A 13,701-nucleotide genomic window follows, 5' to 3' on the forward strand; every position below is an offset into this window, starting at 1 on the left:
GAGGGGATTTTGCGGAAAAAATTTGGAGAATTTGCTCGGTTGTTCTTGGAGTTCCTTTGATGAAAGGCAGCTCTTGGAGACAGAGGGTGGATTGCTGGCATAGGCGAGCGAGTAATTCAAATCGTCCTGGTCAATTATTTGGTCTTCTCCCGACTATTATTACTTGGCGGCTATGGGGGCGTCGTTGCAAGGCTAGGATGGAAGATTTGAGGGAATCGGTTCATCAAGTTCGGTGTTCTATCAAATATTGGGTGTCTTGGATAGCTTTAAAACTTAAGGATGTAAATGGGCTCACTCGTCGTGATGAAGCTATTTTAAGTTGTTTCACCTTGCCTTTAAATTCCCCGAGGAAGGAGATTGTCATTCCGGTGACGTGGAAGCATCCTAATCGAGGTTGGGTTAAGCTGAATGTGGATGGATGCTCTCTTGGTAATCCTCGTCGGGTGCAGGTGGTATTATTAGGGATTATAAAGGGGACCTGGTTCGCGGGTTTGCTGCTGCAACTGTTCATAATTCTAACCACTTTGCTGAGGTGATGGGCTTACTTCATGGGCTTCGGCACATTGATCAGTTGGGTCTTCTTTTTGTGAAGATTGAAATGGACTCCATGTTAGTGCTTAACTGGTTGAGAACTTAGCGATGTGGCTTGTGGTATATGGAGGATTATTGGGAAGAGATACAAAGTCGGTTAGCTAATCGGCATGTTTCTTTTGCTCACTGCTATAGAGAAAGTAATTCGGTTGCTGATGGCTTTGCTAAAATGGGTGCTAAAGGTATATCTGGTTCCTGGAGTTCATTATCCGAGTTGCCATCCTCCATTAGAGGTAATATTAGGCTAGATAGAGGGGGCCTTCCCTATATTCGAAAAGTCCATTGATGTTGTGAGGGGTATTCTCTCCAGGTATGTTTTTCTTGCCTTGATTTATGTTTTTTATTGACTTTATGTTCGTGCAGGTTTTTTTTTTGCAGGTTGTTTTTTTTTTTTGTGCTTCGGTCTTGTTTTTCTTTTGGTTTGGTCTTGTTGTTGAGTTCCTTTTGTTTTTTTGAGGTCTGGTTTTGGTCTTTTTTTATATTTGTATCCCCAGGCCTCCGGTTGTAACCAAGGTTTTCCTCCGCCACAAGTGAGGGTTTATTAATAAAATTGGGATGAGGTCACTATTGGACATGTGACTTTCGGCCCTTCTTTAAAAAAAAAAAAAAAAGTAGGCAGAAGTTTTGGAGACTTTTCTTCCATTCTGGTCTGGGACGTAGAGACGAGAGAGATTTTATTTTTTTGGCTGGGTTTGACTTACGGAAGCTGGGGAGCTACAAACTGTTGGGCGCTTGGGCGATGCTGGGACTTTTGTTTGAGGCTGGGACTCACATTTGAATGCACGGAATGCAAGGGGAGCTTGGGCGACGTTGGACGCTGAGAGACCGAAGGCTGCAGAGGAGTTTTTATTTCTTTTCTTCCGTGGAACGCTGGACCGAACGGCTGACTTACAAGAAGAGCAAATTTTATTTTTTGAATGGGCTTTTGGGTTGTATTTTCTTTTCACTTTTGTTTTATGCTCTCAGTTATTTTTCTAGTGTTGATTTGATATTTTATTTTAATTAGTTTTATCATGGAGAATGTTCATTTGATTTTCATAGCTCTTGTGTTGAACATGGTTGGTTAAATTTTCGTACTAAGGTTAGATGTGAAGTTTAATGATTTAGACATTATTTTTGGATCAACATTGGAATTTATATTGTGAGTTTGATTGATTGAATGGTTTTATTATTGGATATTTTGATTATCTATATATTTATCTTGATTCATTGTGATTTTCGAATGTAGTGAATGCTTGAAAAAATCCCTGTGATATTCAAATGAGTGTGTGAATGTTTTAACCATCAATCGTTCATGCATAATATTTAGTGACTATTTTTCTTGATCTTAAATGCTAAATCTTCTAATCAAACGGAATCATTATTCTAGTTTAATTGAAGTAAATCGATAAGAAACAATATTCCAAATTATTAGACGGATCCTCAAAACCTTAGTCATCTCCATATCGATTTACTTTATCATTTTAGTTTTATTCGGTTACTTTAAAGATCTTCATTTCAGTAATTTTCTTTTCTATTCGATTGCATGCTCATTTTAGTAATTTAGTTTCATTGTTTGAGTTATTTTCTTTATCACATAAGTCAATCCCTGTGGATTCGAAACTGTTAGGTACTACAACATCTATATACTTGCAGGTAAAATTGCATTAAATTTTTGATTCATTAGTTTGAGTCAAAGTTTAGGTGCAACACTTCCATGAAGAATTTCTCTTCTTTTCATATTAAATGGTTGATATTCAGCGATAAAAATAAATAAATATTTATTTATCATTTTTGAACATTCATTCAATTCTTTAATGAGTAGTACTGATCAGATGATAAAATAATAATTACTTAATTTGAAACAATGGTTGAGATTTTAATAACTCTAGGCTTGCTAGGAGATAAAAAACTTGCTTAATTATTATCAACTTATTACAACATTTGTTTATTTATTTATGCGTATCTTAATTTGAAATATTTCTAGCTTTTTATCTGTATAAGAAGATGTTAATTAAGGCGTTTTTATCAAAGGAAGTAGTCATGATCAAACGATGGATGCCAAACTTACACCATCATCATCATCATCTTCTAGCATCCTCTCACGCTTCGAACTCTTGAGGAGGGGATAAGCATCTATATCGCAAGCATGACTTGAACCATTAGTCTTGTCTCCATAACAGAGTAAGAGTTGGTTGTAACATCGCAGCAAAACATTCAAAATCTCTTTCATGGATGGCCGCGTAAAAAATTTGTGAGTACAACTGAGTCCGAGTCTGAAAACACAGCACATGGAATCCATGTAATAGTGTTCCTTGACCTCCTCATCCAAGGCATCAACTATAAATTTGTTTTCTTGAACATATCGCCATGCCCATTCTACAAGAGATATGTGTTCATCATCGTCATTAGCTTTCCTTCCCGTTGTCAACTCCAAAAGGATAACTCCAAAACTATAAACATCAATCTTCTCATTCACTCGTGTTGTACGAGCATATTCTGCAGGTTCAAGTTAACAACAAGAAGAAATAATACAACTCTTGGGGATTATATTATATAAAAAATGAAACTTGGGAAATTTGATGTTATACCTGGAGCTCTGTAACCGAAAGAGCCAGCCACAGATGACATTGTAGCAGATTCTCCCTCCTTGATAAGCATTTGGGCAAGACCAAAATCAGCTATCTGTACATTAAACTCGAGATCTAAAAGGATGTTACTGGACTTCACATCTCGATGAACAATGGGTGGTGAGCAGTTATGATGCATGTAGGTGAGCCCTTGAGCAGCCCCAACTGCTTTATGCAACCTTTTAGGCCAATCTAGCTAAACATGATGGACTGAACCTGAGACAGTTGATGCTTTACTCTTCCCGTGCAGCCATTGGTCTAGGTTATGGTTTTCCAAATACTCATAGACAAGAAGCTTTGAGTTGTCACTAGAGATACATCAGAGCAATTTCACTATGTTGGAATGTCGAATTGAACTCAGTATTTCAACTTCTGCTAGAAATTCTTTTTCAAGCTTTTCTTCAAGTTTTCTATTATTCCAGATCTTCTTCACAGCAACAAGATCAAGTGAATTATTAAAAGAAACACATTATACCTTCCCTGATCCACCGCAACCAATCACATTTTTTTCTGTCAACCCTGACAAAATGTTTGATTATGTGAAATTCAGATTTTGGAATGGGGTGACGTTCCATGTGGAATCCAATCCATGCTTTCTTTTTTTGTATACTTTGATGATAAAGAATGATATTAACAAACCTAGAAACATTGCTATCGCTAGACTAATAATCCAAGCCATGAATTGGTGTGAAGTTTTGCTTGGATTTTGGAGTTTCGAATTGCACTCATTGATGTTTAATGACGGACGATTAGCACAGAGGCTGGGATTGTTCAAGAAACTGTTGGCATATGCATCATTTTCGAATTCAATTGGGATACTCCCACTCAGACGATTGGAAGAAAGATTGAGGTAAGTGAGCTTTAAAAAGCCAAGTTGCGGTGGAATTTGGCTAGATAGTTGGTTTTCTGACAAATCCAATTCAGAAAGGCCCTGTAAAAAACCTAGTTTCCCTGGAATATGCCCAGAGATTGCATTTTGGCTAAAGTTTAGAGAATTGAGGGCTTTCCATGATATAATATTTGATGGAAGGGAGCCTGAGAGCCGGTTTCGATCAAGCAAAAGAGTTGTCAAATGAGAAAGAATTGTTAATTCTTGAGGAATGGTTCCATTCAAGAGGTTATTACTAGCCTCAAGAACCACCAAATTCCTCCAGGAAGAAACTCCCTTTGGAATTTTACCTGAAAACATGTTGTTGCAGATCTCCAACCGTGAAAGATTCGATGACAATATCTCAGGAAGCTCACCCGTAAAAGAATTATCACTTAACATCAACATTTTCATGTTCAATGATGTCCACAGGCCCCTAGGAATACACCCAGAGAGTCGATTACTGAAAACACTGACAATAAGCAAACTGCTACAATTTCCAAGAGACTTGGGCAATTCTCCGTCGAGGTTGTTTTTAAAAGCTACCACTCCCAACAACCTTCCATTGTCACACAAGTGTTCTGGCAACTGGCCTGTAAGCATATTGGTCGCAACCTGAAACTCTTGAAGCACTGAATACCGACCAAGGTCTGGAGGCAAAGTACCTGAAAATTTGTTGCTAAACACTTTGAGAACTATAAGTCCCGGCAGACGGCCAATGCTATCTGGGATCTTTCCAAACAATTGATTGCAAAATAAACTTAGACCTGACAGTTTTTTGAGTTTTCCAAAATCATCAGGAATTGTCCCAGTCAAGTTATTTTCGGAGAGATCAATGATGTCTAGATTCAAAGCTTCAACAACCCGAGGAATCTCACCAGACAAGTTATTTTTGTAAAGATAAACTATACATAAATTCTTTGGCATTAACAAACTGCTCGGAATTTTCCCACTCAGATAGTTGCTGGACAAATCCAAATGCTCCAGTGAAGCCATCTCTCCAATCTTGTCAGGGATTTTCCCAACCAAATTCGTTTGGGCCATCCATAGAACCTTCAGTTTCTTCAGCTTGGTGAACTCGGAAGGCAATCTCGGCATCATTTTAGAATTAAATGCCAATCCTAGTTCTTCAAGATTGGACAAATTTCCAATCTCTAACGGTAAAGAACCGATAAACTGACACGCAAAAAGTTCAAGTGTCCTTAGTTCCGTCAACTGGCCGATAGATGATGGGATGTTTCCAGAGAAGTTATTGCCTCCGAGGTTGAGATTTTGAAGTCGAGCCATGCGATGAATATCATCGGGGATGGCTCCAGCAAAGTAGTTCTGCGAGAGGTCGAGGTCTTCGAGCTTGGAACAATTATAAAGAACTCTCAGGAACTCAGTTGAGCTGAAGTAGTTATCTGAAAGATTAATGGTTTTGAGGTTCTTGAGGTTGCAAATGAAGGGTGGGACTCTTCCATGGATGTTCTTGCTCTGGAGGTATAGTTCAGTGACTGAGCCATCAAAGCAGGTAATCCCTGGCCAATTACAGTGGGAGGAGGAGTTCCATGGAATCCAAAGGTTGAGAGAGTTAGGGTTTTGCCAGTAATGCTTTAGGTTAAGCAACACTGCTTGTTCTTGAGTGCTAAGCTGAGAGTTGGCATGACAGAGGAGGAGGAGGAGGAGGAGGAGGAGGAGAATGATCATGAAGAAGTTGATGTAGAGAGAGAAATCAACGGATGTTGGGATTGTCCTCGAAATTTTGAGGTTGAGTTCGTTAGCTTTGCTTTGAACTCTGATCTCAACGTTGGTCTTTTTAACATGTGAAAATCAGTAAAATATAAAAGGCATAAAAGAAAACGAGGGTCGTAAAATTCTAAGAAGAGTGACACCATGTTCTTAATTGTGGGCCCCTTTTGGAATTCGTTGTTGACCAATAATTAAAACTTCCAGTCCAATTGTCCTGCCTGGCTCCATTATATAAAAGCTTAGATAATAAAAACGATTTTCTTTTTCTTCGTATATATATGTATATGGTCAGTAGTTAATTACTGTCACCAAGTTTCTATGAGTGCACCATAGTTAGTTAGTATGAAGTGGATATTGCACGCTCAAGTCCTCGTTTTCAGCGGAAACACACTGTTTCGAAATTTTATCCTCCTTGAAGATTGAATCAATGGAAAGTCCCAGTCCTCGTCCATATGGGAAATACTTTAATTTTCTTCGGGTTGGAGTTGAATTTAAATAAATAAATATGTAAATGGATTTAGCGCACGAATTTAATTAGATTTTATTCGATTCGTTTACCGTCATTACTACGAGTAATATGTTTAGTGTGAACAGAGCATGGATTGTTAGACCCCACACCTGATATGTGGGATGCCACAGATGATATGCTTAATAATTAATATAAACAGAGTAGATACTTTCTTTGGGGCATTTGACGTAAACAAAGGGAAAGATAAATTGAGAGACCAATTTAATTGGTAGGCCTTCAACTTCCATCAAAACAAAATGAAAGATCTTGACTCACTTTGGAAGATAGAAAAAAACCATTCTTTGCATAGCACTTTACCACATTTCTACCAAACTTCCCACTCTAATAATGGAGGAGTATCACGTCATCTTCTCACATAATGCAAATTTGACGCAAAAGGCTTGTTTTTCCCTGGTCTCTCGTTTAAATTATGGCGCAACTTTTCTATCCGATTGGCTTCTAGATTGGTTCTTTCCTCTGTTCTTATTTTTAAATTTTCCCACTTGTGCGGCACCAGCTAGGGTGGTGAAGGAGTCAAGCATGCATCGAGTAGGTGCTCATCATAATCTTACTTTTTTAGCCATCAAATTAATGAAAGTGCAATGGGCTGGAACCATTGATTAAGGATATATATGTTTTAGTACTGAAGATAATATATTATATAATATATATAAATAAAGTGGAGTTTTTCTATTTTTATTTTTATTTTTTTTAAAAAGAAAACGGTACCCCAAGTTTATTGATAGCCCTCATTTATGGTGAAGGAAAACTGTGGTTATATTTTGACACCTGTGGATTACACATTCGAAGAAAAAACAACCAAGCCCAGGAATCCGAGCTAACTCGAAATAAAAAAAAAAACTAGAAACTCGATACAATACATAATAAAGCAGCAAAAATATCAAAACTGTAACCAACTTGTAACCAAAACCTGCTTGAGTAACATTCCAGAAGATGTAAGTCTGGGAAAAATAAAGATACACTACAAAAAAAGGCTAAATTGGCGGCGTTTATAAGCACGGCGTTTGTTTATGTGCCAGTAGATATATAAATTTTCCGGCGAATAATTTTTCCGCCAGTAAATTATTGAACTTCCTGGCGTTTAAATTTTTACGTCGGTAATAATTTATGGCGTTGGCGGCGTATATAACAACGCCGCCAATATAGTAATGATGCGCCGGGACATTAATGGCGTTGGCGGCGTTTATATTGTTACGCTGGAAATAATATTTTTTTTTGTTGCCGTTTAAACAAATGCCAATAATTTATTAATTATACGCCGTTATATTAACCGTGTTTGTCGGCGTTTCTAATATACCGGTGGTAATAACATATAACATCAGCGGCGTTTCACAAAATGCCGACAATTGATAGAGTTTACGCCGACAAAGTATTGAGTTTTTCAACGTTTATATCGTTTAAATAAATGCTGGCCATTGATTAATTTTACGCCGGCGTTTATATTGTTACGCCGGAAATAATTATATACATTGGCGGCGCTTATAAAATGTCAAAATTTGATCAATGAAACGCCGGTAAAACTATTATAGATTTATTGGTAATAAAATAAATAAAATAAAATAAAATAACTTATTTAAATGATACGAAAATACACCCAAAAATTGTGCAAGTCTCGTACAATATTTCTTTTGAAAACAATAGAGTCTATTATTTAAAATTTAATCTTTTAATATGGATCTTATATTTATTCTTTTTTTTAAAAAAAGTGTGTGTTGCTTGCAAACTTTATGACAAGATATGTTAAACATCATACTAAGATTCACAACTTCCAACAAGAGTAGTAAAAATAATGCATAATCCAACACTTCTCCTTTAATTTCATAATTCATCCTAATTCCAACTTAACAAAACATAGCAAACGTCGATATATGGCATAACCATAAATATAGTCTCAATTAAGGAAAGTTGTGAATACCACCAAAACAAAGCAAATGTCGATATATTGCAAATACTATAAATATAGTCTCAATTATAGTCTCACTTATAATCCCGACCCTCAATCATCGTCCTCTTCATTCTCTTCCTCTTCTTCATCTTCCTCTTGATCTTCTTCCTCTTCAGAATTTTCCTCTTCTTCATCTTTCTCTTCCTCTTCATTCTCTTTTCGATTTTGTCCTGAAGCCTGAATATAAATTCAAATGAGGGTCCAAAAATTTCAATAGAAGGTTGATTTATATCGACTAAACATATGTGGGGTGCTCACCTGTGCATGCACGAATGTGTTTACTAAGTTCCGTAATTCAGCTAATTCGTTACGCATTTTCTCAAACTCTTCCTTTGATACACCATCTTCTTGGTTTGAAGTCGGTAGTGAATGTTGACAAGTTTGCTTTGTAGGGGTTGGCCCAAAACCCAAACCATGCACACGTCCAGGCCGTTCTGGTCCCATGATTTTTGAATAAACATCATCTGATGCCCAAGTCATGGTTCCTCCAGACCCCATGTCTATAGAATTCGTGTCCTGTGTTAAAAGTTCCTCCATCTCAACCTGTAATAGATAATAAAAAATACACATTATTCTTCATTTATAAATCCTTTAAAATTAAAAAAGTTATAAATTTGAAAATAAACATACCACTTTCTTCCTCGTGTCATCATTGTAGTGTGTGCCATCCTTTTTCTTATGGGTCTTGACAAACAACTGGGCTCGACTTGGCATTGCCCCAGTTGATTTTTTCTACGTCCAATATTTTAGATTAAACACATATATCGAAAACAAAGAACTAACAAATATTCAACAATAAATAAATATTAAATAAATAAATACCATATCATGGGCATATCTTGCTAAACTTTTTGATCCTCCACTATGAACAACCACCTGCTTCTTACAACACTCCTTGTTTTTATTACATTTGGACTGCAACATGTAAAATATTATGAGAATTATAATTAAAATAACTAGTTGGTTGACTTTATAAATCTATAATAGAAATACACGCATTGTTACCATATATTCTGGATCAAACCAGAGATTGGCCAACTCTGCTAGTTGCTCTAAGTCCACCATATCGGGACTTGCCCTTGCCACAACTTGTGCTGCAGAGGTGTCTTTTTCATTAAGTAGCTTTTTCTTCAATTCATGCTTATAGTCTTTCCATTTCTTTCCCAAGTCCTTTAGTATCCATTTTTTGAATACATCCAATTTGTCATCAGGAACTTTAAACTTGCCCTACAGTCAAAATAAATTTACACGAGTAACTAGCTTTCTAACAAAATTTTCAAAATATACCTATTTAAATAATAATAATATTTAAATATGAAAAATCATATATACCTTTATAAGACCCCACGCTTCCTCCTTTATGGTTTTAGGTACTGACCTCCAATCTTTGTAAATTATCGGAACCAACTTATTACTTCTCGCTATCAGACCACCAAACCTTACCACCTTTGAGTCTTGCTTTTTGATGGGCTGACCAAGATTGTTGAGCTCCATTTCAATTCTCTCCCCTTCTGGAAGATGCCAAATGTCATGAATAGAGTGCAATAATCTCTTTACTCGATCTCCATTACTATATGCAAAAATAGATTTAGTTACAGTGTTAGTATTTCGTAAATCTGCAGTCATTGTGAAATAAATAATAAGTAAGAAAAACAAAAACATACCGACGATGATGAGAAAGCGATCTCCATTGTCAGAACACATATCGACATTTTCTGCTTCCGAACTAGGTGCTATTGGTACAGATGTGCATGGCTCGGTCTCTCTGCTCATCTCCATGTGTGTGGATAGTTGGCCTCCCATTTGGCTCGATGTGGAAGGTTGGGTCCCTTGCTGGTAAGATGGTAATGGTTGGGAAGGACAATCTATAGAAGGTTGGGTCCCTTGCTGTGAAGATAATGATGGTTCTATAGGAGATTGGGTCCCTTGCTGTGAAGATAATGATGGTTGGGAAGGACAATCTATAGAAGGTGGTGACTCCACCATCCTATCAACGGAAAGGGGTGGCCCATCGACAGAGGGTAATGAATGGGCTGCCCTATCAGATTGTGGCTCACTATGGACAGCTTGTAGTCTTGTAGATTGTCTTCGCAACTGTGGTATGGACATCTTTGCCTTCTTTTTTGGACCCATTGTACCTATACAAAAACAAATTTACATATATGCAAATCAAACGAAATAATAATATTTAGAGCATGATAATAACATAATAATATATTTCTTACTCAACACTATTGGGGAGTTTCGATCGTCATTCCATCTATATCATTTCGTGTCCACACAACATTTCGTGTCCACACAACATCGTCAATACCGGGTTCAATAGCTTCATGGTTGGAAGTGTTAATACAATATTCGTTGATTAAATATTCATCCTCATCATCGTCAGACACTTCCTCTTCACCAGTGTCATACACGTCTCTTGGTTTTGTCTTAACAACCACAACCCAATTTGGGCATCTTTCATCTGCCACATAAAATACTTGAGATACTTGGGAAGATAAAACAAACGGATCATCAGTTATCCGACTACCAGTGTGTACTAAATGAGAAAAATTTACAAGAGTAAAGCCAAACTCGTCCACCTTCAAACCTCTACCCCGAGCAACGTCTGCCCAATCACATTTGAATAACACATATCGGGACCCATCATAATACATAACCTCAATTATGCGTGTTAATTGGCCATACCAAGCAGGGCCATCTTGATCAGTACATACACTAACACCACAATTCTGAGTTTTCTTCCCATTTTCATAATTCCTAGTGCGAAATTTTGTGCCATTAATGACAAATCGCTTAAATTCTTTGGCAACTTGCATGGGACCTTTAGAATGCATTGCGACTTTATGGCCCAATTCACTTCTTCCATTGTCATCCATTTTCATTACCTGAAAGGTTGGATTATTAGCATTGATTAAAATGACGAAAAAAAGCTACAGAGGCATAATAAAATTGGTCTTAGGTGTAATCCTTACATAGTCTTGGAACCAATTACAAAATTGGTCTTCGTGCCTCTTCTGTAATTCATCATTCGATAAATGATTCCCATCAACTGTATTCCGTATTATTTCCAAGTGCATCCTATATATGTTCACGACATCACAAATGTATGTTATAATTACACAATATGAATGAAACATAATTTGATTCGTACGTATTAAGCATTGCAACTCACATGCGGAATGGAGTGAAATCGTCAGAGTTGAAGAGAATATAGCGATGTGCTTGGGTCCACGATGTAAAATCGAGTCGGACGTCAATTACTTTCCCTTTAGAATCATCCAGGTTTCTAGACGGTCTATTGAAAACCGTTTGAGCGGATTCTAAATAACGAGAACAAAACGTCAATAATTCCTCCAACAAATACCCTTCAGCAATGGAACCTTCTGGTGCAGCTTTGTTACGCACATGAAACTTAAGTCGGTGTAGGTACCTACCACATAAATCATTAGATGACTTTTACTATATTTTTAAAAAAAAACAAATCTCATTCAACTGATATTTATGTGTTTTTAATTCAATAACTATAGCATACCTTTCAACGGGATACATCCATCGATAATGAACAGGTCCTCCAAGCTTACATTCTGCAACTAAATGTATAGTCAAGTGCACCATAACCGTGAAAAATGATGGCGGAAATATCATTTCTAATTGGCACAATATGTAAGGTATTCTAGATTCCAATCGGTCCAAATCTTCAAGCCGCAATGTTTTGGAACAAATTCCCCTGAAGAATCCAGATAGCTCGATTAATGGTTCTATTACCTTCTTAGATAATGACCCACGTAATGCAATTGGCAGGAGTTGTTGCATCAGTATGTGGCAATCATGACTCTTCATGCCCACTATAGTACGGTGTTGAAGCTTGACACAACGTGAAACATTTGAAGAATAACCGTCTGGTACTTTTACATTTTGTATAACCTTCAACAAGTCTTCTTTCTCTTTGTTACTCATTGTGAAAATAGCTGGAGGCAAATATGTCTTCTCTGCAGCTGTTATAACCGGATGAAGTTGTGGTCTCAAACCCATCTCTTGTAAGTCAAGGCGTGCCTTTATGCCATCCTTTGATTTTGTATCAATATTCAACAGTGTGCCGACAATGTTATCCACCACATTTTTTTCTATGTGCATCACATCAAGATTATGACGCAATAAATTATCTTTCCAGTAAGGCAAACTAAAGAAAATACTACGTTTCTTCCATGAGTGTTCCTTAACATTAGTCAACCCCACAACTCTTTTTCTTTTACGATCTGTTCTATCATTGCAATTTAAATCATCTAACTGTTCCAAAATTTCATCAAGTGTTGGCATAGTAGGTGAAGGATCAATTTCTCGTGTCCCATCAAATGTTTTTGCCATCATTCTCCACCTATGATCACTTGGCAAGAATCGTCTATGCCCCATATAGGAAAATTTTTTTCCATGTTTCAGCCATCTAGATCGTGTGTTACCCATACAACAAGGACATGCTAAACGACCTTTCGTACTCCACCCAGACAAATCACCATACGCAGGGAAATCATTTATCGTCCACATTAAAACCGCCCGCATTGTGAAGATCTCTTTGGAGCAAACATCATAGGTTGGTGCTCCAACCTCCCATAATTCCTTTAATTCTGATATTAGAGGCTCTAAGTATACATCTATATTCATTGAAGGTGATGATGGTCCCGGTATAATCAACGATAGCATGAAACTTGATCGTTTCATGCACATCCAAGGAGGTAAATTGTAAGGTACCAACATAACCGGCCAAGTACTATAGGAAATGCTCATGTTTCCAAAAGGATTAAAGCCATCTGCAGATAAACCAAGCCTAACATTGCGGGGGTCAGACGCAAAATCATCATGTTGTGAATCAAACGTCTTCCAAGCCATGCCATCTGCTGGATGCCTTAGTACCCCATCATTACTGCGGCCTATAGCATGCCATTTCATTTGTGAAGAAGTCTTCGATGACATAAAAAGCCTTTGCAACCTTGTCTTTAACGGAAACCACCGTAATATTTTAGCTGGACTTCTTTTACCTTTTCTAGACCTATCATCCATAGACTCTTTTTGCTTCCATTTTGACGCTCCGCATATCACGCATGTTTCCAGATTCTCATTGTCCTTCCAAAATAACATACAACCATTGGGACATACTAAGATCTTCTCGTATCCAAGACCTAACTCATTCATGTACTTCTTCGCCTCGTACGTATTTTTAGGAAATGATGCTCCTGGTGGGAGCAACTCATTCACAAATTCAAGTAGTTCTGTGAATATGCTATTACTCAATCCACCCAAACACTTCATATTCCAGAGACGTACAATAGCACTAAACTTAGTATGTTTTGTGCACCCTTCATATAATGGTTCATCAGCATCTTTCAACATATTGTAAAATTTATTAACTCTTTCGCTAGAACCTTGT

General features: G+C 37.2%; 2 protein-coding genes across 2 annotated transcripts; both read right to left on the minus strand.

The window, feature by feature from the left end:
- Window positions 1–2,617: 2,617 nt before the first annotated feature.
- On the minus strand, window positions 2,618–3,339 carry LOC122304495 (MDIS1-interacting receptor like kinase 1-like). The gene is made up of 2 exons (XM_043116770.1): window positions 3,162–3,339; window positions 2,618–3,069 (listed from the first exon to the last, which is right to left on the minus strand). Exons 1-2 carry the CDS (start codon window positions 3,337–3,339, stop codon window positions 2,618–2,620), a joined length of 630 nt encoding a protein of 209 aa, XP_042972704.1.
- Window positions 3,340–3,735: 396 nt separating this feature from the next.
- On the minus strand, window positions 3,736–5,757 carry LOC122304496 (receptor-like protein 52). Its single transcript, XM_043116771.1, has one exon. It carries the CDS (start codon window positions 5,755–5,757, stop codon window positions 3,736–3,738), a length of 2,022 nt encoding a protein of 673 aa, XP_042972705.1.
- Window positions 5,758–13,701: the final 7,944 nt, after the last annotated feature.

Source organism: Carya illinoinensis, chromosome 3 (genome assembly GCF_018687715.1).
Source record: "Carya illinoinensis cultivar Pawnee chromosome 3, C.illinoinensisPawnee_v1, whole genome shotgun sequence".
Classification (NCBI taxonomy): domain Eukaryota; kingdom Viridiplantae; phylum Streptophyta; class Magnoliopsida; order Fagales; family Juglandaceae; genus Carya; species Carya illinoinensis.

Bases quoted from the DNA above. Each gene is read 5' to 3' on its own strand.
- LOC122304495 (XM_043116770.1), bottom strand. From the start codon at position 3,339: ATGCATCATAACTGCTCACCACCCATTGTTCATCGAGATGTGAAGTCC. The intron at 3,070-3,161 runs GTATAACATCAA...TTGAACCTGCAG, and splicing joins TTTCGGTTACAGAGCTCCAG to AATATGCTCGTACAACACGA.
- LOC122304496 (XM_043116771.1), bottom strand. From the start codon at position 5,757: ATGATCATTCTCCTCCTCCTCCTCCTCCTCCTCCTCCTCTGTCATGCC.